Source organism: Porites lutea, chromosome 1, assembly GCF_958299795.1.
Source record: "Porites lutea chromosome 1, jaPorLute2.1, whole genome shotgun sequence".
Lineage (NCBI taxonomy): Eukaryota > Metazoa > Cnidaria > Anthozoa > Scleractinia > Poritidae > Porites > Porites lutea.
The window spans coordinates 47,748,219-47,774,903 of NC_133201.1; the positions used below are offsets into that span (position 1 = coordinate 47,748,219).

Genomic DNA, 26,685 nt, shown 5'->3' on the forward strand with positions numbered 1-26,685 from the left:
CAAAGCTAGGTTAAGATAACCCAGGGTTAGTGCGAGATTTGAATTCAGATTTGAAAGCTTAAAAAGCATTTCAGTTTTAATTCTTTTTGTCTACAAGTTGATGATTGGAAGCTCTAAAAATAACAGAGAAAGTTATCCAAGAAAATGCTTTTGAACACAGGAAAAAGAAACCATAAATTTAACCCCAGGTTAAGCTCTAATGGGCCTTCGAACAACTGGGCCGAGGTAACAAATAACAGGTCAGAGGTCTTAGCTGGTTAGAAACCACTTATTTTTTCAATTAATTTTATTTGTCCACATTTTTGGATGAGATAGGATCTTCTTGTACACCTTCATTTATCTTGTCATTAAAATCTTTACAGCTATATCATACCTTGGCTATAGTTAAAATATTGAAGGGAAAATCATAAATATAATTTTTTTATCAGAGGTAATTTGATTAATAATACAGAAGTAACTAAGTTACGTAATAAACGTAAATTTATCTACAAAAAAATGTAAACTAAAATATATCTGATAGAAATAAATGAATGAAGTTTAAAAATCACTAGTGATATATCTAGTGATTCTTAGTAATGCAGTAGCCGAGGAATTTTACTTGACTGTTACTGCTAGTAACCTATTCCTTACCCTTGAGGACCTTGGGAAGGAGGAATAGAAATAAATGTTCCCCATTGCCTTATCTTTCCTAAATCTATAGCAATGACTTCTCTGATTGTACATTCAGAATGGGGTGTTCCATACATGAAGGTATTTACATCAATATTAGTTTGCCCACAACTCATTTGTACAAAAGGGTATGGGTACATCTAGTCATAGTTCTTCTGAAATCCAACCTTTCCATCCTAGACCCTGGATGGCTGTCAGAAATGCATGTTTTGCATAAAAGAACAATAACACTGCACTATATTTGGTGCAATTTACACAGCATGTAATCATGATATCGTGATAGTGGGCCCTTTTACTTAATACACTTACAGAATTACAGAATTAAATTTACTTATGGTAACTATAATATGAGGCATAATAGAGTTTATTTGGAGCAATTTATTCAGATGTTTTAGGTACCGGTAATTAAGACATCAAATCCGTTCAGTTTCCTTGCTGTATGCATCTTTAGCACCCTCACTCCATAGCTACATGTATGCCTTCAACCATTTTTTAAAGGCATTTAAATCAGCAAACTGGCTTATCTTTCTACCTGACTTTATTATCATAGGCAGTGCAAGAGTTCGCTGATTTGTGCAAGAATTCAACTGCTGAAGCTGTGGAAAGTGCTCTTCCATTTTGGCCAAGACTTTTCAACAAATTAGCCATGGTAAGCTGTCAAATTAAGTTGTGATAAAACAGTTTAGCCATATCTTTATACCTAGTAAACACTGAAAAATTTTAAAAAAACAATGAATTGTCAGGCCTCCAAATATGGTGCAAAAGTTATCGGAAATATGCAAAATTGCGATGAGCTCACATCAACTGTATGGGACAAAAAAGATGACCTATTATGCAGGATGATCATGAACCGTTCCAGATGTATACTGGCTATCTTTCACTGTACATGCATGCACCCCTGCAGGTCTACAGATGAACAGCATGTGCATTTAGTGTAAAGATTTTGCATATAAGAAATGACAGAATTTATTTTTGCGATTACTGATTACAGCAAAGACATATGGCTTTGCTCACCTCAGGCACACCTCTGCTTTAGTCCACTGGCCTATTTTACACAATATTATACTCTTACAGTGTACATGTACGTGTATATTTTGAGCATGCACTGTATATGTTGTAGGGCAATTTGTGCCAGAACAAAAAACTGAGCCCATTTTTAACCCTGGGCATTGCTCTTGGAAGCTCAAGCAATTAATTATGAAAGTTGTTGTGGAATATGCCGTTGGATCAATATCACACCATTATATAATGTCAGAAGCTCTGAATAGTTTTTAACAGCTGTGCTGATAACTCTGTGGCAATGGAAGTTGACAGATATTTTGGTGTGAATGGCCAGTCATGATTTTTTTCAGGTGATCTGTCTCACAGATCAATACAGGTGTACATGTGTTATCCCTGTTTATTTGCAAATTTGTTTTGAGGAAGTGGGGGAATTTTTTTCAGTAAACAACAATGTAAGCAAAAAGCCATGCAAGTTCTCAGGGCTAGAAAAAAAGTCCCCTCTGGTAGTCCGGGGCTTTCTTGTTTAACCCTTCAAACCCTAAGATCAAAATTTGAATTCTCATTAGTTGCCCCTATGCATTTCCTACAGAAGCTAATGGGGAGAAGTTGATGATCGTGTGATCATGTCAGTAATTCTCAAGACCACTCTGTTTTACAAATCATTGATGTTACAAGGAGAAATTTGATGCTGATCGCTCTTAGGGCTCAGGGGGTTTTAATGGGCAAGGGCCCAGGCAAGTCATCCTCTAAGAAAATCATTAACTTACTAAGAAGAGCGTGAAGAGGCCCCAGACAAGAAAAATGTGAGAACTGCTTACCCTAAGGATTTTCCTAAACCTGAGCTCTGTCACAAAAAACAGTTTTAAAATATTGATCACATGATCATTACTAGTACTTACTTTCACTTGTATGCATTTCAAAAGTTTTCTAAAGCTGTAGGTCTTTCAAGACCTACAGCTGTACAATATTCTCAAACACACATTACCATCAAGCCTTGGTTTGAATAATTATTTCCCACACAGGATATTGATCATAGAGTCCGTGAAGCCACCCAGCAAGCAATGGAACAGCTGGTCCTCAAAGTGGGTCGTAATCTTGCCCCTCATTTGCGTTATGTGATTGGTCCTTGGTTGTGTGCACAGTTTGATACCTATGCAGTTGTAGCATCTTCAGGAAAAAAGTCTTTTCAGGCTGCATTCTCTGATGAAAAGCAAGCTGAAGTTATCATGTTCTGTAGAAAGGAGTTGTTTGAGGTTTGTTTTCATCATTTTTTTGTCTTTTGCTATTAAACTGTGACCTTTCAAACCTGCTTGCAATCCATTGGCACATGATGCTCACAGTGAACTCGAACATTCACCATCTACTACAGCTGTACTCTCTATTTCAATAGTCTTAATCCTGTGGGTTTCTCAATAGAATTTTGTATAAATGCCATTGCTGTGATTTTTGAAGGCGTACAAATGTATTCAACACTATTTGTCACTTGGTTGGCCTTTCCCTTTGCAGAGGCCATAATTTTGTTGTTTTTGCATGTGGAGAGACAACATCTACATGAGGGCTGGGCTCAAAATTATGCACAAATTCAATATGGCAGCCTATTTCAACATTGTAGAGACATTCCAAAGCATAGCAATTGTTCGGTCATTCTGTGATCTGCTGGCAGGCTATTCATTGCAACAACTAAAACCGAAGAAAGATACATTGCAAAAGCAACTAACAGTCAATATTTTACACAGTTATTTACTCAAAAAGTCGTTCTTTTATTTGCATTTGGTAGATGAATTGATCTACTGGTCAAAGTGTCTTGACAGTCATAACGCTTACCTGTGACACTTGTTGCGGATGTTACAGGTTATGGGTTCAATTATTGAGAACCCTGATACTCTATAATCGTCAGCCATGCTGGTCGAGAGAAAGAGATGCACTGGGAGAAGACAAATAAGTAAAATTACCATTGATGTAATGATTGTGAACCTTTCCTTGTGTTCTCTCATTGTGCCCCTTCCCTCCAGCGTAGCACACTTGAATGACTTGCTGCCAAGGGCCTATTTGGCCTCTCTCCATAAACCTCTCCCCATTGCTTAGTTGTCAGAGTGCCCCCCCCCCCCCCAAATATTTAGGAGACTCGAGCTTAATTCTTATTTTCCTTACCCTCATGACATCACAGGAAAAAATAACAGATTCCCATTTTTGGATATTTTAGGGTATTTAAAGAATACCCACAAAAATCCCAAATTTGGAAGATTGAGACAAGTCCCAATCAGGGAACTTGGTTGGGAATTCCCTGGTTGGGATTTGTCTCACTTTGCCAAATTTGGGATTTTTATGGGTATTATTTAAATACCCTAAAATATCCAAAAATGGGAATCTGTTATGTTTTCCTGTGGATGATATAAATTACATGTTCCTTAATAATAGTATGGAACTTTGCTATAATAAATATTCTTGATATTTCCTTCACTGCTGCATGGATCTCATTAAAATGTTTGATATGCTGTAAGTAATCTTGACTTATGCCAGGTGTGCCTAATGATACAGGGTGCAAAGAAAGTCAGTTTTACAGCCTGCCATTCGGGCAAGCTGTAGCTAGCATGTACTAGCCCACAAGTCATTTCAACTAGCCCCAAAACCCCTTTTGATTAGCAGGATTGATTGCAATCCTTCTGTAATTTGAATTCCCAAAAAAACAGCACTTGCCCATTGGGCAAGTTAAGAACAAAAATCACTAGTCAATAGCAAAATCCACCAGCCCCAGGCTATCGGACACGACTTTCTTTCTTTCACGCTGATCTCACCTGATTTTACTCTTGAAATGTCCATGTATTCTAGCCCTTTATATTCAAACCAGGTCAAGCGTACCCCCCAAGAATCCATTAATGAATTTATTATTCAAAAGTTGAATCCGTTGCTAGTTGTTGATTTCAGATTGATCTCTGCATTCTTGTATGTGTAATGAGCCGTGAATTCACACGCGAGGCAGTTATGAAATTTCTACCAGCTCCATTTCCCTGAAATTGATGTAAATGTCTTCTAAGAAGCTTAATCCATTCAAAGATTTCCAATCTGACCAAATACAGAGAAGTACTCGTAAAATATTCACTGCTCATTACGCATGCAGAAATGCCGCTTTGAATTTGATACCAGTTACGGGAACGACTAACGGATTCATGTTTCAAATAATCAATTCACTGATAGAATCTTGGGGGGTACGCTTGACTTGGTTTGACTGTAAATCATGAAAACATGTCCAGCACAGTTACTTATCAAATATTTGAATAAGACATTGCCCTACAATGTATACCTGACCAGTTGGATATGAAACTCTTTCCTTTGCCACAAGGCTCTAGACTGGGAGTCTTAATAAGCTGATCCTTTTTTTGCTTACAGTACTTGCAGGATAACATAATGACACAAACACCTTCAACCCTCTCTGATCCAAAGTAAGTGTATTCCTCTGTCACTTTTTTTGGGCTTAATCTTCAGTCATTTTTAGTGCAGCTTGGATCCCCTCATTATTTCCTCCTCCCCTCCAACCACTGTTGGCCTCTTGGCCAACACCTGTCATAGTAGTACTCACCTACAGGAATAAGGCCCTAAAGATAAAAATAAAGTACCATTATGTATGTAACGTGAAATTGCTCGAATGCCACATGGATCTTAAAAAGTGCAGGAACGTGTACATGGGCAAGACAGCTGCAGCAGGGGGCCTTACAGCCTAAGTTACTTTGCAAATGCTCAGGACAAGGCTGCACTTTCCCATATGACCCCCCTCCCCATTATCTGTTAAGTGGCAATTGTTTGTTTCTATTTAGGTAGAGGTGTCTCTGCTCTTCTTTTTTTTGTTGTTGTTATAGGTGTTTTGTATTATTCTTTTGTATTTTCTTTATCAAACAGATTTGTGTCAGAAGAGGAAAGGGAGGCTAAGTACAACCGAGTAGTTTCATCATCCATTTCAGCTCTTGGAAAGTTGATGTCTGTAACATCAGAAAAGAGTAGAGCAGAGATGGAAGAGCTTTTTCTCAACATACTCCAGCAGAACAAGTTTTGGAAATATTCGAAGCACAAGTCTCCAAATGTACATATTATTTATTTTTGTTGTTTACTATTAGCTTACATCCTAGATTTCGTTTATTTATTTATGTATTTTACAGTTTGATATTAGATGTACATTTGCAACAAGGAAAGGCACAATAAGGGTGGGAAAACTAGTTGCAGTGATTTCTTTTTATGAATAACAGTGACACTTACATCTACGATCTTTCAACCCACCAATTTTTCCATGCAAAACAGGTTTTGTATTTTTACTAAGGAAAATCAGTTGACAAAAATCACAATAAACCAAATAAGCCCATAAAAATATCAAAATGAGAATAACTGTTATCATTTATTTGAAACGTTGCATCCTTTTAATAGTGAACTCAATTTGTAATTAATGGCTCTGTATTTGAGTGAGCTCTTCCATTTACAATAGTAAAAACTGAAGATCCCATTTTTTTTTGGCTTTATTTTCTGTAGGTACGGGGTGCAGTGTTCTCCACTATAAGCCTTGCGTGTGAAACATTTCCTTCAATGATTTTATCACTCAGCAGTCAGGTGTCCCCTGCTGTGTTGTCAGCACTTGATGATTCAGATCCTGCTGTGTGTCAGCATCTGTGGGATGCTGTTCTATCTGTGCTTAACAGTATCACGGTAAGGAAGGTCAAGGTGACTGGCCTCTCACTGTACTTTAATAATTACATGAAATAACTCTTGTTTTCATCTGTGTGGTTTTGGATGGTCTAATTTATTTGTAGATATAGTTATAAGAAAGTTTTGTGATTTTTTATTTCTCGTTTTTGTCCAAGCTACTCTTTTTGCAATCTTTTATCACTTTTGACTTTATGGAAGAATAGCTAGTATGTAGATATTTTAGCTACTGGCTCAAATCTAGTATTACTTTTACATCATTTTTGTAGTTTTGAGCTTATGTAATGGGGTGTTGTCTACTTTTTATCAGGATTGCTGGAAACAAGTTAATGTCCGCAAAGCTGTTCTGCCAAAATTGTGGTCTGTCTTAAAGAATGGAGGCAATGGCTGTGCAACAATCATTTTCCCTAACTTGCTGCCGTTCCTGAGTAAAGTCCCTTCAGAGGTTGGAACTAACATTTCTATCATAATATAATTTTACAGAGTTAACATTTGAGGCTTTACCAGCCCATTAGTATCAGCCCCTTATTAGTCCCATGTCATTAATGCCTTATGATTTTAGCAGGCGACAAATCCATGACAAATTGAAAATTCACCAAGAACAATGCCAAGAAAGAAGAGCAAAGTCAGCCCACTGAATTTAATGTAACAGGCAGAATTTCCAATAAATACCTACAGTAGGCCAGCCTTGCTCGTCAAAAATCCTATCAACTTTTGTCATATGAATGCCACAGCATTCAAGGAATTGCAATCCCTTGGGTTTTTAAAAGGATAAATTCCATAAATCCTGCAGTACATGCACTGTTAAATGTTGTAAACTACCACCTTGTGAATGGTGTTACACATGTATACATTTGTAACGCTGAACAAGAGTGCTTTGTTACATTATTCTTTTACTAATTAATAGCAATTGTTGATCATTTGTAGGTTGTTGGTGATGGAGTAGGTTTCTTTCATGAGTTCTTTAGTAATCTACGTGAAGGCCTGTTAAAGGAGCGGGTACAAAATAGCTCAAGTGAATGTTCATCAGTGATTGCAGCATTTATGGAGTGTCTAAGATTTTGCCTTTTTCATGAATTTGGTGGAAAGGGTGCAGATTCTACGGTACAAGAATATTTGATCAAGGAACAGGTAGGACAGTTGTTACATTTTAGTTTGTCCATTTTATTATTTTCACATGTATTTTCACTGCATTTACATGACCAAGGTTAAGGGAAAGCCATCTTCAATGGTTTCAAGATCGTTGAATTGCTATGTTTCTTGTTATTCATGTGTTCTATCTTTCTATTTGTCATTGGAATCAAAAACAAAGAAAGCAGCTCAGCATAATTTTGATCCTTTTTAAATTTCTTAAAGTTCACTTTAAAAGTGCAACTTAGAATCTTAACTTGTTTTTGCGATGAAGAGGTGCAATCATCACAAGCTACATATATGGCCCTTGTGGTAGTAAGCTGGGAGGAACTGAGTAGACCGACACAGTTTATTAGAACTACATCTACAGACCTGCAACTGTACCTTAAATAGTGACCATGTTGCTATTGTTTTACAAAGTTATCCTTATTTTTCATTTTGTTTTTTAGTTGCTGTCAGTAATGGAAAACTCTTTGGAAAAGCAAAGTAAACTAGCACAGACTGAACTTTACTCTCTTGTTGCTGGCTTGTTGTCATATCTCTCCGTCAAATCTGAAAGTGACTGCAAATCAGATGAAACAGTGGAAGGGGAGGAGAAATTACGACAACAATTCAGGAACATGTTAAAATTGTTCTGGGAAGGTATGAGCCATCTCTGCCTGGAACATCTCAAGCCAGTCGATCAAGAGGTTAGGAAGGTTTAAAACTATTATTTTATTTGGTTCATTTTTATTTCAATTTGGTCACTTTGTGATACTCAACTGCAAATGATGTATGAGATCAGTTTTATCTTCTTCTGAGAAAAAATGGCTGTTTGAATTAAAATGTTTGGTTATTTTGAAGGTACGCGTAATGAAACTTAAACAAATTTGTAGTTAAGGGCTTTTATTTGTATTGCTTGATTTCAATGTGTCTTGCTCTGGATCCACGAAGGGAAGGTCAAGAAAAGGGAGATCTGTTTCTTTAATGATATTCCGTTTGGGTTATGCAATGCACCACTGAAATTTGAAAGGCTTGTCTTGTAAATACAGTGAGAATCCCGTTAATGCGGCCATATAAGGGCTAGGAAAGTGTCGTTGTATTAACGAGGTGATCGTACTAACGTAGTTGTCAGATAACCAAACGACACTGCATTTTCTTTTTCTATGGGGAAACAATGTTATGCTCATTATTAGGTGGTTGGATAACAGGAGATTATAAGGAGAGGTTTTACGGTGCAAATAGTAATTTTATCTTCTAGTCAGTGAATAGTAATCAAAGGCTTTGACATTTCCTCATAGGCTCACCATGAAACTGTTGTCATTTCCTGACAGGTTGACCATGAAGCAGTTGCCTCCGTATCTCATTGTCTGGTTTCTCTGAAAAAACCAGCCACAAAGAGAAGAAAGCAACACAAGGTTGCATTTGCAGAGTCTTCCTCTGAAGTTTTGGACAAGACTAGCCACCATGGATCTGCTTTGCCAAACACAAATTGTCACCCTATGGATCTTCATTTAACAGGATCTGAGGATGTGGAAAAACTGTATTGTGGCTGTCTATTGGACCTGGTTTGCGCAATTTGTACTCTGTGTCTGGATGAAATATCTCAAAAGAATTCGCTTAAACATCTTAATCTCCTCTCAAGACTTGTTCCACATTTTACATCAACTCGTCTTATGAGAACGTTAACTAGAACTGGTGAACATTCTTCAAGATTGACTTCAGTAGATGAGGACAATTATTGTAGTTTGAGTGAATGTTTTCTTAATGGCACGTTGTTTTCATGGATCAACGTATCCTGCGAACCGTTTCTGTCTGATACAAACGGAGATGATACAAGTGGTGGCTTTAAAGACAATAAATCTGTTGATTATGTTATTACAATTTTTTGTGGGATAATAAAACCATTGCCTCTTGAAAAACAGGAAGAGTTGGTATCCAAATATCTTCAGGTAATTTTTGGGTCATCTTTTTTAGTTAAAGTAGCTCTGAAGCTTGAACCTTAGCTATAAGCAATTAACCTGTCTTCTTATTTATCATATACAACTCTATGATATACTTGATGCTAGTCATTAACTCATCGATCATTCGTTTTTCCATCAGCAAAATTCAACAGTCACTTTCTTATACAAAGTTCTTGAGCAGGTGAGAGTCTCTGAGAAGTAACTGTTGACTGTGTTGAGTAATGTTGCAATTTACGCGTCTAGTACTGTAGTTGTAGTAGAGTTTAAATAGTAAATGGTACAAGGTAGTGTTCAGTAGTCGATGGAGAGAAAGTCGGCTAAACGGCGTTTAAACCGGCCGTAGGACACAGAGTGGCCATGAACTAAAGGTAAGGGAGCTTTTTCAATCAACATTTCGCGTGATCATGATTTTTTTTTCTTAACGTTGTAGATTCGAATACATGTGGTAAAATTGGAACAACAAGGGCCCGAATCACATGTAATAACGCAAGAAATCTCGACCTTCGTTATCTTAAAGGCTACTAGTACACATAGACAAACAAGAAGACTTCGTATCTTTAAGATTTTTGCATTTATTTGGCATCAGATAATACACTAATAATTCTAGTATATTCCGACCAAATGACCTCTGAAGCCCGAACCCAAACATAGTGCGCTTGGGCTGCCTGTGCTGAGTCGGACTATTTTTACCACCGTGTTTGTTAGTGGCTGGTGTGTCAACAACCTAGCTCTTGGTCGGTGGGTTTCGATCCAAAGCATTGTTAGTTTTATCACGCACCGACCATGAGCGAGGTTCGTGATACACCAGTCGCAATCAATATCAAAGTGACAATCGTGGGACAAACGATAAAGTAAACCCTTTATACACATTATCCACGATGATTAATATCTTTCGTGACAAAATTACAGTGGTTTGAATATCAGGTAATTCAGTCTATTTCTTCCTCTTCCATTAGGGGCTGCAATCTGACGTTCTGGGTATTATTAGATGGCTTTATTCTGCGGAAGGAAATGAAAGACTTCTTGCTTTAACAAGAGGTTTAGTGCTTCATGTCAGCAGCGACTTCTTGAATATTGTAGTTCTTTCTGATGGAGACAGAAGAATTGTTTGGAAGCTTTTACAGTTGTGTATCGTGTCCAAACGTAACGGTCAGTAATATCTTAAGCGTTTACCTTTTGCCCAATACGTTTTGGGAGACTATTTACTCCTTGTTTTAAAATGAAATAAAGCAAACCCAGATGTTTCCTTTAGGCATCGCGTGCGCTGAAAATGACGTCTTTCTTGAAGGGAGTAAACTAAAGATTTTGTTACGCCACTTGTTGGCTATTGAAGATACTTAGTGTGTGGCCACAAACAGGACGTTTGAGTGAACGTTAATGGGTTCTTATTCCTTAAATGATGATACTTGTTTTGCAGTTGTAATGCTGGAGAAAGACTTTGTGGAGAACATATTTCAACTCTTCATAAGGATTCTAAGACAGTCAGAACAAGACAGTGAAAGAGAATTGCTTCCGTTGCTGGACATTTTGAAGATGTATCTCATCAACTGTGGAAATTCTGTAAGTCTTATATATCCCTGATTTTAAATTTATTGTTGTTTTTTTGTAATCAGCCACAAGATCTAACAATAGATTACAACAAGTGACAATCAAGTCATTGGGAGTTGCAGGTTACCGATACTACATTTGACGTCATAACCTTGGTTTGGTTAACCAAGAGTCATAACTACTGTTGTCACAGCTCTTATGAATTTTTATTTTCAGCCTGGCGATGTTGTACCTTGTATAGAAGATCTTCTTCTTGCTGTGTTTCAGTTACAGTTGGTCAGGACGCTCCGGGAATCATGTAAGTAAACAGGACAGTGGTTGCCTATCTTTTAAATTGTCACCGGACAGTAAAATTTTGAAAACTCAAAACAGCTTTCCGCTCTGTAAGACGTACGTTAATGGAAGTCTAAGACGGATGTAAACCTCTCGTCTTGGTTGTGCGTCGTAAGTATTGAAATATGAATCGCATCTCTAGCCTGCGAGCAAGCTCTCCTGGGCACTCGTGCGGCGGGGCGGGAAAAGGAAGGAAAGCTTGCAACTACGTCTCTGGAATTTGAGTATCTGCGTCGAAAAAGTGGATGCGAAATGCTGATTGGCCGAGATTACATTAGTAATGACGTCATTACCCATGGCACGTGCTTTTCAATGTTTGTTTACATTCGCGCTCGTTTCCGCTTCGCGCTGATTAGTGGAAATCTGACAGCTCAATTGACCGGGAGCCACAGGGCGACTGGAGAAATTCCAGAGATGTAGTTGCAAACTCTTCTTCCTTTTCCCGTGCCGCCGCCAGTGCGCAAGTAAGTAATGGTCCCAGGTAAGTCAATTGTGAGAGCTGCTTGTCTATTTAAGACAAGGTGAAATTCAAAATTTTTTCGAGTCCTGAATTGATCTCAAACACTCACTTTCTTTGTATCTGTTTATTTGTTTGTTTGTTTGTTTGTTTTACCCGACTCTTTTTAAATTAGTTCTATTCTAATATTAAACCAGATTCTTCTTTGTAAATAAAATAAATAAATGCATGAATGAAAGTGTACCGCGATTAAAGGTGATGCTCATAAATATATTCGGCCTTTCGTGTTCTACTGGTTTGGGGGTGGTGCATTGAAGTTGAAAGTGTCCTTTTGGTCATTTGAAACTGTAGACAGTATTTCAGAAGGTATTCCCTCTGTTTGATTAATAATTTCTTTCACAGGGTCAGTATCGCAGTCGGTAGCAGAAACCTGGCAAAAAGGATTACAGGTTTTGAGTCAAGTTTCATATGACGTGGATTCAACACCATGCGAGACCCTTCTTCTAAGAGCAGCCTCCTTTGTCTATGAAAATCTAACTAAAGGGGATACCCTTGAGAGGTACGACACTCCTTATCGCCTATTTGTCATCTTTCCCAGGCTTTGCTTTGTTACCCATCGCTTGTGTAATGTATTCTTCTCAAGACGCCTTGCACTCTCCATTTTCTTCGATGTAGTGGAGTAAGTGAACGATTTAGCCATTTATACGGGAGGTCCATAGAATTTCGGCAAATCCACCCGTTTGTATTTCTGGCGTTTGAGGTTTCTCTTACTTATTTTTACTAAAATATTATCAATTCTTGGTTAAAAAGGACTTAATGCACATTTCTCTGTCAAATTTAACTTTTCCTCTTTGTATTTGTTTAGAACTTCCGAAACTGCGTACCGCCAAATCACAAGTTTTATTTTACATTTTACGGTGCGATCACTCAATGCAGTTTCAATGAAAAGTGATTTCTGGACGTCAATCACGCTCGATTGTCTCAGTGCAATACTTACAGTCATAGCATTTGTGACATGTCATTTCACTGAATTATTTTCTTGCCCGAACGTCTTATTTCCGTTTGTAGCAATACCCGACCAGACTGAGACCCAGATGGTCTGATTGTAGGGGACGTCGAAAGCTTCTTCTAATCTGCAATGTGTGTTTTTTCCATAGCGTGGAGAATGTGGTTAAGGTAGCAGTTTGCTTGCTGCAGGATTCAAGCCAGCTATCTAAAAAAGATGAACATGCGCACAAGTCTTTGTCACAGAGTGTATTCGAGGCCATAACGCCAAAAGAGCAAGACCTGAAATTTTTCAGAAATGAGTATTCCAAGGTAGGTGAACACTCTCAATCCTAGACGAAGTCATGGTGAGCTGACTCGTTGTTCTGACTTTTAAAATCCTATAGTGTTGCCATTCTAATGAAACCTCTTCAGCAATACTTTCACATGGTACTATTTATTAAGTATGTAGTTTTAACTTTTGAGTCTGTGAATGAAATAATGTGGTGTGACCATTCAAATGAAACCTCTTCAGCAGTACTTTCACATGGTACTATTTATTAAGTATGTAGTTTTAACTTTTGAGTCTGTGAGTGAAATCCTATAGTGTTGCCATTCTAATGAAACCTCTTCAGCAGTACTTTCACATGGTACTATTTATTAAGTGTGTAGTTTTAACTTTTGAGTCTGTGAATGAAATACTATGACCATTCAAATGAAACCTCTTCAGCAGTACTTTCACATGGTACTATTTATTTAGTATGTAGTTCTAACTTTTGAGTCTGTGGATGAAATCCTGTATCGTTGCCATTCAAACCTCTTTGGCAGTATTATTTATTTCAAAGGATTTTGAAAAAGGAAATGTAACCTTTTTGGCGATTGGGTTGCTTTGCGACTTCTGATAACTTCTTGGCAGAACTTTTTGATAGATATATTTATTTCACTGGATCTTCCAAATAGAAATGCAATTTTTGTTGGCGATTTTGTTCTTTTGCCACTTTTAGGAGTGATCGGGTTAATGTCAGAATTTTGTCAATAGTCGGTTAAGTACTTCACTTAGCCTGTGTAAAAAGCGGGAAGTCGTTCTGGTGCACTTAAAACTTTTGCCTTCTAGTTGTGCATATGTGAAATGACTGGTTCAAATTTTATCTTCCAGACGGATAGAGCGAGAAACTAAGGGGAACGTGAGAGATGATTTTATCATTCAAAACGAATTCAATTTGTACCAGAAAATTAAGGTTTAAAGCGGCTTCGGAAACACTTAACCGTTGTTCCCATTTCTTCTCCTCTCAGAGCCAATGGTTGTTGGAGCCACTTTTGAATGGAAAACTTCCTGTTATGTCTGATGTACCAGACCAGCTCCATGAATGTCAAACTACACAGTGCACTTTCACAAATCACCAGAATATGATTTTGTTTTTCTCAAGTCTGGTTAACGAGATCCTCTCAAGTGCTGATGATTCTTCGTTTCGGGCGAGTGTTTCTTTGCCACGGAGCGATTTGGTTCGCCTGTGGCTGGAGATGAGTTGGGTTCGACAATGGTGTTCCTGTGTTTTGGGATGCAGTGACATGGCGGAGGTCAGTGGTTTGTAACAGTTATCCCTAGTACCCAAGTTTTGATCGCCCAGCTTTCAGGCTAAAATGAAACCGAAATGAAACAAAGGCAAAGGACGGAACATGATGCCCTTCGCAGAACTTGGTGAATGCGATCGGGTGAACTTTCCTAGTTTAATTCAAGCGTCTTTTGAGTCTTCTATCTCAGTAATTTCGTTAAATTTCCACAAGTGTATTTAAACTAAGAGTGCTTCGCTCGATCGCACTCAAAGCTTTGTGATCGGTATGAACGCTTGGGTGGCTTGCCATCCTTCGATCCATAGTATCTAAGCACGTGACCAAGTTCTGCAAAGGGCCTATTGTTGGCTTTTAGATATGGTTGAGGTGACAAGCGTACGTTCAGTTGAACAGGATCGACCTCTAAAAAGAGTAGGGTGCTTTTATTTTTTTATGTAAGAGCTCCTTCATTGAGCTGAAAATCCCAAACAAAACTTAAATATTCCATGCGCACAAAGCATTCAGCATTTTTTACCTTTCTGCTCCCGAGTAAATTTTTTTTTTTTTTGAAGATAAATGCACTACCGTAAAATTACGAAAATAAGCCCCTCCAAATATAAGCCCCCCAAAATCCTAACGCAAAAAACCCTCCGTTAAATCGCCCCTCCGAATATAAGCCCTCAGGGAGGCTTGTACTTGGAATTTGCCCTCGAATACAAAGAAAAACAAAGCAAAAATGGTAAATTTCCTTCCGTTTACAAGCTAGCCCAATCGATTTTGAAACGCAAATTTCCCTCCCTAGATAAGCCCCTCCGAATACAAGCCTCTCCAAAAATAAGCCCGTCAAAAAGGGCCTTTGAAAAATATAAGCCCCGGGGCTTATTTTCGGAATTTTACGGTATTTCCTTGTGGACAAACTGTGGCGACGAATCACCCGTATAGTCAGCACTCTTTTAAGGACTTAGATATTACTGAGACGAACATCTTGAGTTGGTCTCTGTCTTCTTCGCTGTTTTCTTTGATTCTCAACAATGCGGACAAGTTTTCAAAACGGTGCAGATCGCGACAGCGTCCGTCCCAGCCGAGAGACTGCATTCTGCAATTAAAAGTAATAATTATCACTCTCTAATCGTACTCCGACTTTGTCAGAAGTAAACTTTTTTTTTCCTTAGCAATATATGGCGAGTGACGGCAGCCTTGACCACGCCATTTACAGCCTTCTGGTGAAACTTCAGACCGGAAGTAGTACTCTGTTAGATCACATAGACAAGCGAGGCTGGTGTGGGACTCTTATTACAGATGCGCTTGCACATTCACGAACCGACGGCTTTCTGTGGTGTCTGGTACTGCAAGACGTGTTACAGGAATTTAAGCGACTTGACCTTCAATATGACTCCACTTTACTGTTGACTGAGGTGCAATCTCTAGCTTCCCTTGAAGAAAAGGAATGCCAGACTCTGAACACTTTAGTGTACCATTTGGATGGTATCTACGAACTGAAAGTCATCACTGAACAGTTTGCTGCACTCTTGAGTCAAGAGAACGACGAGAGAGGTAGACCTTCTTCTGGCTTGTCTTTTTTTTTTTTTTTACTGATTTGATTGAATCTGGGGGCAGATAGTGTGGATATATACCCTTTTCCCTTGGGCTTGTCGTGATAGCTGCCTCACAGTACAACGTGGCTGTTGCATTTTTCTTTTAGAAATATTCCCGTATGAAGTGACGTCGCCATTTTGCAGATGCCCCATCTTTTTTTTCTGTCTTAATCAAAATAACAGAAACTATTTTTAATTGTTGCGCAATGCGGATTCTAGGTCATGAAACCATTAACAACTGGTCCTAATTGCTCGACAGATAGTTAACTAAGTCAAGTTTAACCCATTCGCCCCTGAACCGCCCGTAACCGCCCGTGCGGATCCAGGTCCTTTCTACCCTTTGTGACGTCATCAGTTTTAACGATTAACTTTCTTCGCTAACTTGTGCAGAGTGAAGAGATCTTTCAAACCATACCAGAATGAGCACAATTCAGTCAAGGACACCGGAGAAAGAAGCAAAAAACCACGTGACATGGACCTGAAAATCTCCATGAAAATCTTGTTCATCGCCCACCTACCTTTCCTTTCACCTAATCCTAAGATCCTAAAAGCTTTCCTAAAAACTATTCCCACCAAAATGAAGCCTACTAAATGCCCAGCAAGAGAAAAGAAAATGAGGCAAGAAAAGCGAAAAAAGAAGAAATTTTTCTCGAAATTTTGCTTTCTGCGCATGCCCAAACTTCGCAAGCTGATATTTTGCATCTGGATCAGAAGGCCACGAAGTGTACGACCTTTAAACCGGTTTGTGGTAAGTTTTAGCTCTTTATAGCACGACAGTGACCAGAAAACCACTCGACTAGCTTCAAAACGCGTTTTTCGGCAAAATCTCCAGGAGCGAATGGGTTAAACAAACTTCTTAAACACCACCGGCAGCCACGCCAAGCCGACTGCCGCAGCCTGACCTTTATTCCATATTCATAAAAATGTATACATAACATACCCCTAGAAAGGTGGGACACTAACAAAATTACAAAGTTGCACATTACATTTAAACAGCCTACAAAACTGAAATGTTAGGGTGGGTGGGTGGTTGGGTGGGTGGAAAGGTCAGTCATGGCGGACGCAACAAAAGCAACTGTCCGCCTTTCGGTCACATGACCTATACCCAGGCCCCCAGCAGTGCGTGAGAAAAACCTTTTTTTTTGCATGTGATTACTTATTTGGGGCTTATAAGATTTTTGTCAGTTTGTCAGTTTGATTTGTAATTTGAGCTCTGGGTTGATAATAGTTCCCTTAACTCTGTTTTTAAGCAGTAGCCCTGAGATAGTCTCCTTTGATTTGCCAGGGTTTGCACGTTTGTTGACCATCATCAGTGGCTCTCTCCAGAAGTGGTTTATACAAAGCAAAGGCACTGAAGAAGCATTGCTAGAGTGTCAACTGACTCTGACAGGTCTACTGGATGAACTCGTGGAGTGGAATAGCACCCATGACAGCCTCGTACTCATAAACAGCCCTTTAGATGAAACCGTTTCAATGGGCATCTTGTCTTTAAACCTGTCGCTTGCCAGAATCCTAGAAATGGCTGTTCGTCATTGCCCAGACATGATGAATAACAAGCATTGGGATTTTGTCCTTTGTGTCTTGGCCGGTTGGTTGCAGGTAATTTTGTTGCAGAATATGTGCTTTTTTTTCATGAAAGCAAATAGACACAAGGGCTTCTTTAAAAATCATGTCGCAACGTTTTAAGGTGATGTTACACGGGACGATTCGCAACGATTATTTTAAGCGCAACACAGCGTTGTAATGTTGCAACATTATTGGTTCGACTGGAAACAATGTCGCAACCATGTTGGAAAGCTGTGTTGCGCTAAAAATTGTCCTTGCAAATCGTCCCGCGTAACAACATGTTTTCTGGCGTACAACAGAATAATTTTGTCGGTTGGGGCGAGAGATGACGAGTAAAAAATTTTCGTGCTACAGTGGATCGCAGAAAGCATTAAGAAGGGGTCGCTATGTTGCTACACATTCTGCAGCAAAACCTTAAGAACGTGGGGAAAATGGGATGTTTGGTGTTTGGAATTTAGTAAACCACACTCAGTTTCAGTTTCAGTATATTTATTTTGCCAGAAGATACAGTTTGTGTGTACATTGCATTTGTAAGAGACGATTAAGTACATTTTTTGCGTTTTTAACTTAAGAACAGAACTGTGTAAGGTTTGAACCCAGGAGTCATTTCAAAAGTAGGTTGAGTTTGATCGTCCAGGTGAACGTAGTCCTGAATAGGACTGTTGTTGTTGACAGTGACTGACGTTTCGACAACCTGTGTGGTAGTCGAATAACCAGAGTATGATCAATAACCAGAGTATAAACCAGATCAATAACCAGAGTATAATACCATCAACTGACATGATACAACTCACTTTGACTCTGAAGATGACTACCGCACAGGTTGTCGAAACGTCAGTCACTGTCAACAACACCAGTCCCTTTCAGGACTACGTTCACCCGGACGATCAAACTCAACCTACTTAAGACCATAAGTTCAATATATGTGCGGCATAATCAGAGTGAAATACAAGTTAATATAAATGGCAAGCATACAAACGCACTGAACAGACAAAAAACTAACGAAAAGCAACAACACAACATGATGACCTAGTTTGGATTTTACTTTTTTAAATTTATATTTTTAGCCTTGCTTGTAAATAGCTCACTTGTTTTTTTATGGACACAACAAACAATATCATACAAACTAATGTTAACAGAAATCTTCTTTTTACAAATTACAAATATAACACAAGAAAGAAAATAAGAAATTTATGCAAATGCTTGCGGAGTTCTGCAAAGCGGAGACCTCCACACTCCGTGATAGCCGCCGATCGAAAGCCATTTCCTTTTGCTGGACAAAAAATATTGTCACTTTATGTCATGGATATGGTTTGCACATCAAACCTTCTGAGTTCTATATTTCATTTCCTTTAACAGACGTGCGAAGAAAATCGCTCAATGCTGACAACTTCATTGAAATGCGTTGCTCTGTGTTGCCAAGTCTGCTCCCTTTTCTGCAACGTGGCGCGGTTCTTTCAAGAGAATGCCTCTAAGCTATCCAAAGTCAGCAATGAGGCACATTCCAGTGACGTATCCAATGAAAGAGCAAATGTATCTTCAGAAAACGCGCCCGAGTTTCCTCCAAATCTTTTAGTAGAATGGCAGGAGTTCTTCAGTGGAAATTTGTTCACTACAGTATTACAGTTGTTCTTGTACCATGCCGGTAAGAGAGAGGGAGAGTCAGACTGTGCTCGTACGGTTATCTTTTATGTAGACTCTCCCCTTGGGGAGATTTTGGACTTTTGTATTTTTGTCAATGGAACCCGAAAGTAAGGGGGAATTTATGAAGACAAAATTGACAGACATTTACTAATCCTGAATTCTCAACTGTCCCTTAAAGGAGCTATGCCACGAGGATAGAGCGGTTTTCATTTGAGTGTCGAAAAGTAATTGGTTTTGCACTTTCTACACGATGCGATTGGCTTAAAAGATTCGCGCCACCTTTTCATCCAATCAGAAGTAAAACCAAAGCCAATTGTGACGCGCTCGCATGCATTTTCCCGCGCTTTGCGTCAGCCACATGTAATTACTTCGAGTTTTGATTGGTTCAATGTATTGTCTGTGTCCTATGTGATTGGCCAGAGTAATTACTTTGGTTTTGGTTTTACGACACTCAAACGAAAACCACTCTATTGCTGTTTTAGGTCAATTCTGTGCTGAAGTCATTATTTAATGCCTTACCCAAACACAAAATGGTCCTGTAGAGTTATGAACAAGATATCAGACAAATCTCATCAGGGAGGACTAACCACAATATTATATTTCTGGGTGATTTTTGGAGGCATAGCATTAAAACTTGAAAAAGGTACTCAGACGTTTTCAAGTTCCAATCCATATCCATCCGTGTCATTCGTTGTATCAGAAGACAGGAAAGATTTTCTGTGCCTAAATATAGTCTCAAATAACAAAACTGGACCATTGTTTTTGGAATTCAATTGATGCGAGAAAAGGATTAGCTTTTTCAAAAATAGCAAATAGCGTGACATATCCCCTTTAAACCATTAGAGTAGTGGCCGCAGTTAGACCATGAACTCACGAAGTTGTGTTTATCTCCAAATGTGCTGCTTTAGTTTCTTCCTCCCACAGTGCCAGACTTGTTGTTTTGATATCAGCTATAAATATTTAGTAAAATCCAACTGGTGGTCTATTGTCAATGCTGCGTTCTGATTGGTTGACCTAGCGAAAAGCGCTGGCTTTGAAAACCAAACCAATGACGGCTGAATCGCGTTTTGCTAGCTATAGTTGCCTTGTCTCGATATTTTTGACCTACTTGTTGGATTTTACTCAAACAATTATTCCTCTAGCCCTCATGACCGCCCTTGGCCTCTTTGGCTATTGACTCAGCGCCCATTCGGGCTCGAGGAATAATTGTTAAGCATTATTTTTTATTCCAGGAGAGTGCCAAGATGCCCATTTTGAAGTCTCCTTGTGGTCAAATCGAATCAGCGAGTCCCTTGGTTCGGCTGTGATCTTTACTCCAACCTCTCTTTTAAAGGAACATAAATTCCATGGGGAACCACATGCAATCACTGAAGACACCTCGAAGGTTCCTCGATGGTTAGAGGACCTCATGGCTCACTGCTTACCTCTCATGAACTGCAATGTGCGTGGACTTCAGGTCGCCGCGTACCATATACTTTCCAGGTACGTAAACTTCTTATTCCCATACCGTGCGAATCCTCTTTATAGGTCCAACAATCTGTAAACAAATGCTTGAGGTGTGAAGGATTGGATAGTACTGTGGTTGAACAGTATCCTCCACTGGCGGACCTAAGGGAGAGGCCCGGATCCTCACCTTGATTTTAGGCCTACTTGACGCCTACAGGGTCGAGAAATATTATTTTCGAGACTGGCCCGACTGGACGAGGTCTGGATGAGCAGGGACCCCACTTCATCAAGGCACTAAATCTGATTCGTTGCCTCTTACTTTTAGCAGACTGGTACCCACTTAACTTATCTGCTATGTTCTGTCATGTTGTTATTTTTTACAGAGTAATGCCGGATATCGCAAGACTGGAGGAAAATGTGAGTGAGTCTGAAGAAAGTCAAGATGAGCCAATAAGGTATTTTGTTGTACATAATACAACCCATGCACGGGGCAAATGATATCACTGTACGGAGGATATATTAATCGTGGTGTACCAAGTCGCACTTGTAACGCTAAACAGGAAGAGAGAATTAACTCTAAGTAGAAATTGTTAGTGCTAAAGATCATCCCTGAAATTCTCACTGAGCGATAGCCGTAGTCAAGGAAATTAGGGAACCACGTAAGAGAAAGAAAAAGAGTATTTTAACTAACGTCGGTGGGGACCTCTGGATCAGATCTATCGTTGCTCTGTCGACTGAGCTACAAGTCTAGACTGGAGCGGTTTGTAGGTGATTGCAGTGGCAAACCACGGCGAAGAGTTTATGAAAGCCAGACATTAATGTTGTGCCGAGTACTACATATGATGCGTATGGTGTCTGAGTATATTCTTATGTTCTCTGAGTACATGTAAATCCTTTGTTCGATCGTTTGTATGGAGTATAACGCTATGGCTGTTTCATACTCAGGTCCCCACCTACTCCTCTAATAGAGCTGATTAATTCGACCAGCGCACACATAGCGGAGATGTTGCGTGAAGCTCAAGTTCCCTTTGGTGAACATCTTGATATGGCAGGCGACAGAGAGGCACAAAATGTCAGCCTTGCTCTCCTGCTTGCCTGGAAGGTTCTTTTGCATTTCTTTAGAAGCTTACCTCAAGAAAAACGAGTGGAGTATGCCAAGTACATCAGGCAAAACAAAATGGTAGACAGTCTTCTTGGTGTGTTGTTTCGGCTGATGCCACTGAAGGCGACCGGGGCGACGTTAGCAGACGACTGCGAGCCAGTGATAGGACGTTTTGGTGGTCAGCGTACCATCCAGGAGCTGGCGTGTAGTGTGTCTTATTCCTTACTGCAGTGGATGCCGGCTATTGTTAGACAGTGGTGGAATGGTCTGGATAAGCGTCAATCTGCCATAGTGGATAAGTAAGAGATTTTTATCTGTTCTTACTGTTTAGCTACAGTCGTGTTGCATGTACTTTCCATAACCACGTCGTGATAGTTAGAAAAACATGTTGTTAACTGTTTCTTTGATCTTTTAATGGTTCATTTCTTTCACGGGTTAAGATGAACTCATCAAATTGGCCTACTCCTAATGTATGGGTCTTTATAGCTCAGTTGGCACAGGAATAAAGCGCTATCGCAGAGGCTATGGGTTCGAATCCCGTTGCAACCCCGAGAATTTTTTTGGGTTAATTTGCAATTGCTTAAAATTGCAATGACAGCTGCAAAGATAACACTCTTGTTAAAAATTTGGTTTTTTTGTGTTCACTTAGATTCACAACCTCCGTCATCACTCCTCAGTTATGCCAGAGAGAAATGCAATTGGTTCAAAACTCGTCAATCCGGTTTGACAACATGCTGGTTAAGGCTCGGCCCAGTGCTCGGGAAGTTGCCGCGGTGTACACGGTCGAGGATATGTCAATGGAGCTGGTAGTGAAACTGGCTCCAAACCACCCTCTGGGCGTAGTCTCAGTCGAGAGTGGAAGAAAAATTGGAGTTGCGACTGCGCAATGGAGAAGCTGGATGCTACAAATGACAACGTTTCTCACCCATCAGGTTTGAAATCGGACTCTAGCGTTCTAGATCTGGCAACAGTAAGAGAAGTCGAGGAGAGATGAATGTGTTGTTTTTTGGTCTACTGTTATTCACTCCCCTTCGACGACCTTCCGTTCGAAGTTTAGTTAAAGGGCTATGTCACACTGTAGTTCTGCTATGTCACGCTATAGATCTGCTATGTCACGCTATAGTTGTCTCTTTCTCTTTTTAAGCTTCTCTTTACGTGTCTTCGAATCAATTGAATTCCAAAACTAATTTTCCAGTTTTGTTATTTAAGAGCATATTTAGGCATTGAAATCGGTTTTTGTCGTATGTTTGTTAACCTATTCAGACCTTTTAAGGGGAAGCCGCATATTTTTATTAATTGCAGTGGACCTTTGTCCGTCTAATAGCGTTCTGTTCTGCTCAAGTTAAAATGTGAACCAACAAAAGTCTAACGTGTCTCCTTTTCTTTGCTGAACTCTCCTTCGCTCGACAATGAATTTCCTAATAGGCCTTCTTTTCTAATACCATTTTGAGCACCAGTGGTGTAATTTGACCATTGTTTTGTATCTTTTTTAGAATGGCAGTATCATGGATGGACTCATTTTGTGGAAACGGAACGTGGACAAACGTTTCGAGGGCGTAGATGACTGTATGATATGTTTTTCCGTGATTCATGGCAGTAACTACTCTCTTCCCAAGCTAAGCTGCAAGACTTGCAAGAAAAAGTTCCACTCGGCCTGTCTGTACAAATGGTTTAGCACAAGCAACAATGCCACTTGTCCACTCTGCCGTAATCTGTTTTAATCAAAATTCCGTTGCAGTTACATGGCCTCCACGTCGCAAAGGAGTTACTCTCGCATAAGCACCAGAGTAAAGTGAGCGGTGTCCCATCTCTACAAGCTTGTTTGATCCATATGTTTTGATTGGGCCGTTTTATTCCAAAAATGGGACTCTTTATAGAGATCAGGCCCAGAACTTTGCGGAAAAAATCAGCCATTTTGGTCTGAAATGAAAAGGGGAAAACTATGCAATTGTATCTTCAGAAGGTCAAATCGTCACATGTAAGGGAATCCAAGACAGTCTTGGATTCTGGATTCCACACCCTGGATTCCGGGTTCCAGGTACTGGATTCCAGACTGTTAGTGAAACCCAGTCTGTAGTATGATTCGGGATTCCTTGTGCTGTATTCCGGATTCCAGCATTCGTAGCATTCCAGGATTCGTAGCATTCGTGATTTTACAAGCAAAAATTTCTCGGATTCCGGAATATGCATTCCCTTACATGGGGCGAGTCAAATGTTATGCCAGGCCCAACCAGGAGTGCCAAGAGTGTCTCTCCCCCGGGGATGTACACTCGCCTTTTCTTCAGAACGGAAGTTGGGAATATTGTATGCGGGAAACTTGAAACTTCCGGAAAACGCAGAAAGAACTTATGTCGAAGAATGAGAGGGCCCAGTGATACTTGGTTTAGCTTAATAGCTCAGTGAAACACAGTGGGTCGGTGCAATGGTCTGACATAGAGGGGAACTTGCCTTCATAAGGTTCCCTCTTTCTCAGTGTTTCAGGGCTCTTTTGCGATTCATATTCACGAAACGCGTTTCCTAGAACTGTAGCAAGCCGTACTGGTGGATTGCGAGGCAGAAGGTTTCTTGCATATGGACGACTCTAAGAGCAAAGCTCTCATTAATAAATTTCAATTTTACTTCAATCATGAACCCTGTGAACATTGCAAAGAAATCCATAGAGGGAAACCATATGACTATTGAGATTTGCGTGTAAATCCACCAATAGGCCATTTCCGAGTTCCAAAAAAACTCACTTTCAAAGCGAGGCAAAGTGCGAAGCTATTGATATGAAAATGATTTTAAATCATGATGCAAATAAAACTCATTTTCATAACAAAGGTTTCGCACTTAGCCTCGTTTTGAAAGTGAGATTTTTTGGAACTCGGAAATGTCCTATTTCCACCCAATGTACACGTGTGTAAGTGCTGCAATTCCCGTGGCCTTTACTGTACAAACAGAGTGTTGAAAAATCCCATTCAGACTCCCATTCAGTAATAAAAGTGACTTCAACGATATACCCTAACCTAACCTAATATCAATTAAAGCTGATTGATTGAAATTCCTTTCCTCCTCCCCTCGCATCTTTTCATCGCGCAGCCAGCTTGCACTTCTCTCACGAAACGTTTTACTCATCGCCCTTACTAGTTCTTACAAGAAACCTGGGGTAAATTTTAAGAAACGTACTCTAAAGTTCCTGCTAAAGTGGGGCCTGGAAAACTATTTTACTTTAGTTGTGTTTACTTTCACAATCTAAGATTCAATGGAGTGTTTTCACTCAGGTGGCCAGCATCTGTGCAAATGTATTGGAGCAAAGAAAGCGTTTGCATAAGAAAAGAGTTCAACTCCCACAGGATTGGTTTGGGACACCAACATGGCCGCCGTTTTATTGTTTTGGAACACCAATATGGCCGCCGTGACGTCATGTGAAAACACTCTATAGTTTTGCAGATATTGAGTCTGCCGGCCCGCACTCTTATTCTTTTAGATTTTGACTTTTAAATCAATATTTCGCTTCAGGGGCCCGTTTCTCGAAAGTCCCGATAATTAACGGGCCCGGTAAGCTGTCTCCGTTTGCATTAAAGATCGAGGTCTCAATAGTTTTGCATCTAACATGATAAAACTGTCCGTTAATGAAACAAAATGGAGTAGTTTGCTAGCCAGGACCCGCGCTCTTATTCTTTATATTTCGATTTGAATATTTGATTTCGGGCCCGTAAAGTTACCGGGACTTTCGAGAAACGGGCCCCAGGCCCTTAAAGTTACCTGCGCTTTCAGAAACAACCCGCCCCCCTCACCCCCGCTTCCCGGTTCAGGCCTTAATATAGCGTGTTTTTTTTTTTTCTTAAGGAAGAAACTTTCCTCCCCATTGTCTTTGACCATCCAGGGCCCAGTTGTTCGAAGGCCGATTAGCGCTAACCTAGGGTTCGATTTTAATGCGGGTTTCTTTTCTTTTTATCAAAAGCATTTCCTCGGATAATTTTCTGCACTCTATTTAGAGTATCCAGTCACCAAATTGTACGCAAAAATAATTCAACTGAATTTGCTTTTTAAACTTTCATATCTAAATTCAAATTTCGTACTAACCCTGGCCTGGGTTATCACGACCCTGCTTTGAAAAGCCCGGCCCAGGTGTATAATTAGGTATCGTAGGCATCGGTTCTCATGCTGCAGGAGCGGTACGTAAACGTATCATGGAGTAAATTTCCATGTATAATGTTTTTTTTTTAAAAATGGTAATTTTCGTTAAGGATTGGACCCTTTTTTCGCGTTGTTTGAATCCATTCACTCAGTGAAAATAGCCATTTGACGGAGTTTCCACCTAGTTTTCAAACTTATTGATACATTTGGAGTTCTTTGAGAGCCCCAAGGCTTTCTATGTTGCTGCTTTTTCGTCTGATACACCCTGAGTGTCATAAGAGTGTGGAGTAACCCACTTTATTAAAGTGTATTTAGCATGTAAGCACTCGGGCCAATTGCAGGGCAAAGGTAGTACCTCTTTCTTCAGTTACGTTAAGACCCTGAGCATTGGTTCTGCGTCAGGGTTAGCCTGTTCTAGGCTGTTCCATCGGCTCCTGGTTGTTCTAGTCGCAGACACTGTAGAGTGGTTTGAAAAGGAGAGCGGAGGGACCAAGGTGGCGGGGAGCAAGGGTGGCGCAGTGGTGAGAGCACTCGCCTCCCACCAATGTGGGATCGAATCCTGGCGTCGACGCCATATGTGGGTTGAGTTTGTTGTTGGTTCTCTCCCTTGCTCCGAGAGGTTTTTCTCCGGGTACTCCGGTTTTCCCCTCTCCTTAAAAACCAACACTTTCAAATTCCAATTCGATCTGGAACGCACGGACACGTTTCAACGAGTTCTTATGAACTCCTTAGTGCTCCGTGGGTAAACAAATTACAATACAAATACAGGGGAAAGAAAGCGGGGAAGAAAGGAAAAGGGACTGTTTTTTCCTTCTCACTTTCCTTTTCTCCGTCCCCACTATCTGAACGCCTGGAGCAGGTTGCGCAGGATCAAACTATAGAACTTACCGCTCTACAAACCAATGATCT

The 26,685-nt window shown here is 39.9% G+C and overlaps 1 protein-coding gene across 1 annotated transcript in view; it reads left to right on the forward strand.

The window, feature by feature from the left end:
- LOC140953161 (E3 ubiquitin-protein ligase listerin-like) overlaps positions 1-24,653 on the forward strand; it is a 30,016-nt gene extending 5,363 nt beyond the window's left edge. The window contains exons 3-26 of the mRNA XM_073402664.1: positions 1,220-1,318; positions 2,694-2,924; positions 5,059-5,111; positions 5,566-5,746; positions 6,187-6,360; positions 6,668-6,802; positions 7,285-7,488; positions 7,938-8,177; positions 8,802-9,419; positions 9,571-9,612; positions 10,388-10,580; positions 10,849-10,991; positions 11,196-11,277; positions 12,172-12,328; positions 12,927-13,086; positions 14,047-14,331; positions 15,477-15,858; positions 17,185-17,498; positions 18,825-19,110; positions 20,342-20,591; positions 20,939-21,010; positions 21,501-21,956; positions 22,307-22,589; positions 23,151-24,653. Coding sequence (XP_073258765.1) covers positions 1,220-1,318; positions 2,694-2,924; positions 5,059-5,111; positions 5,566-5,746; positions 6,187-6,360; positions 6,668-6,802; positions 7,285-7,488; positions 7,938-8,177; positions 8,802-9,419; positions 9,571-9,612; positions 10,388-10,580; positions 10,849-10,991; positions 11,196-11,277; positions 12,172-12,328; positions 12,927-13,086; positions 14,047-14,331; positions 15,477-15,858; positions 17,185-17,498; positions 18,825-19,110; positions 20,342-20,591; positions 20,939-21,010; positions 21,501-21,956; positions 22,307-22,589; positions 23,151-23,378 — 5,268 coding nt within the window. The 3' untranslated portion in view covers positions 23,379-24,653. The remainder of the gene's footprint in view (positions 1-1,219; positions 1,319-2,693; positions 2,925-5,058; positions 5,112-5,565; positions 5,747-6,186; positions 6,361-6,667; positions 6,803-7,284; positions 7,489-7,937; positions 8,178-8,801; positions 9,420-9,570; positions 9,613-10,387; positions 10,581-10,848; positions 10,992-11,195; positions 11,278-12,171; positions 12,329-12,926; positions 13,087-14,046; positions 14,332-15,476; positions 15,859-17,184; positions 17,499-18,824; positions 19,111-20,341; positions 20,592-20,938; positions 21,011-21,500; positions 21,957-22,306; positions 22,590-23,150) is intronic.
- Positions 24,654-26,685: the final 2,032 nt, after the last annotated feature.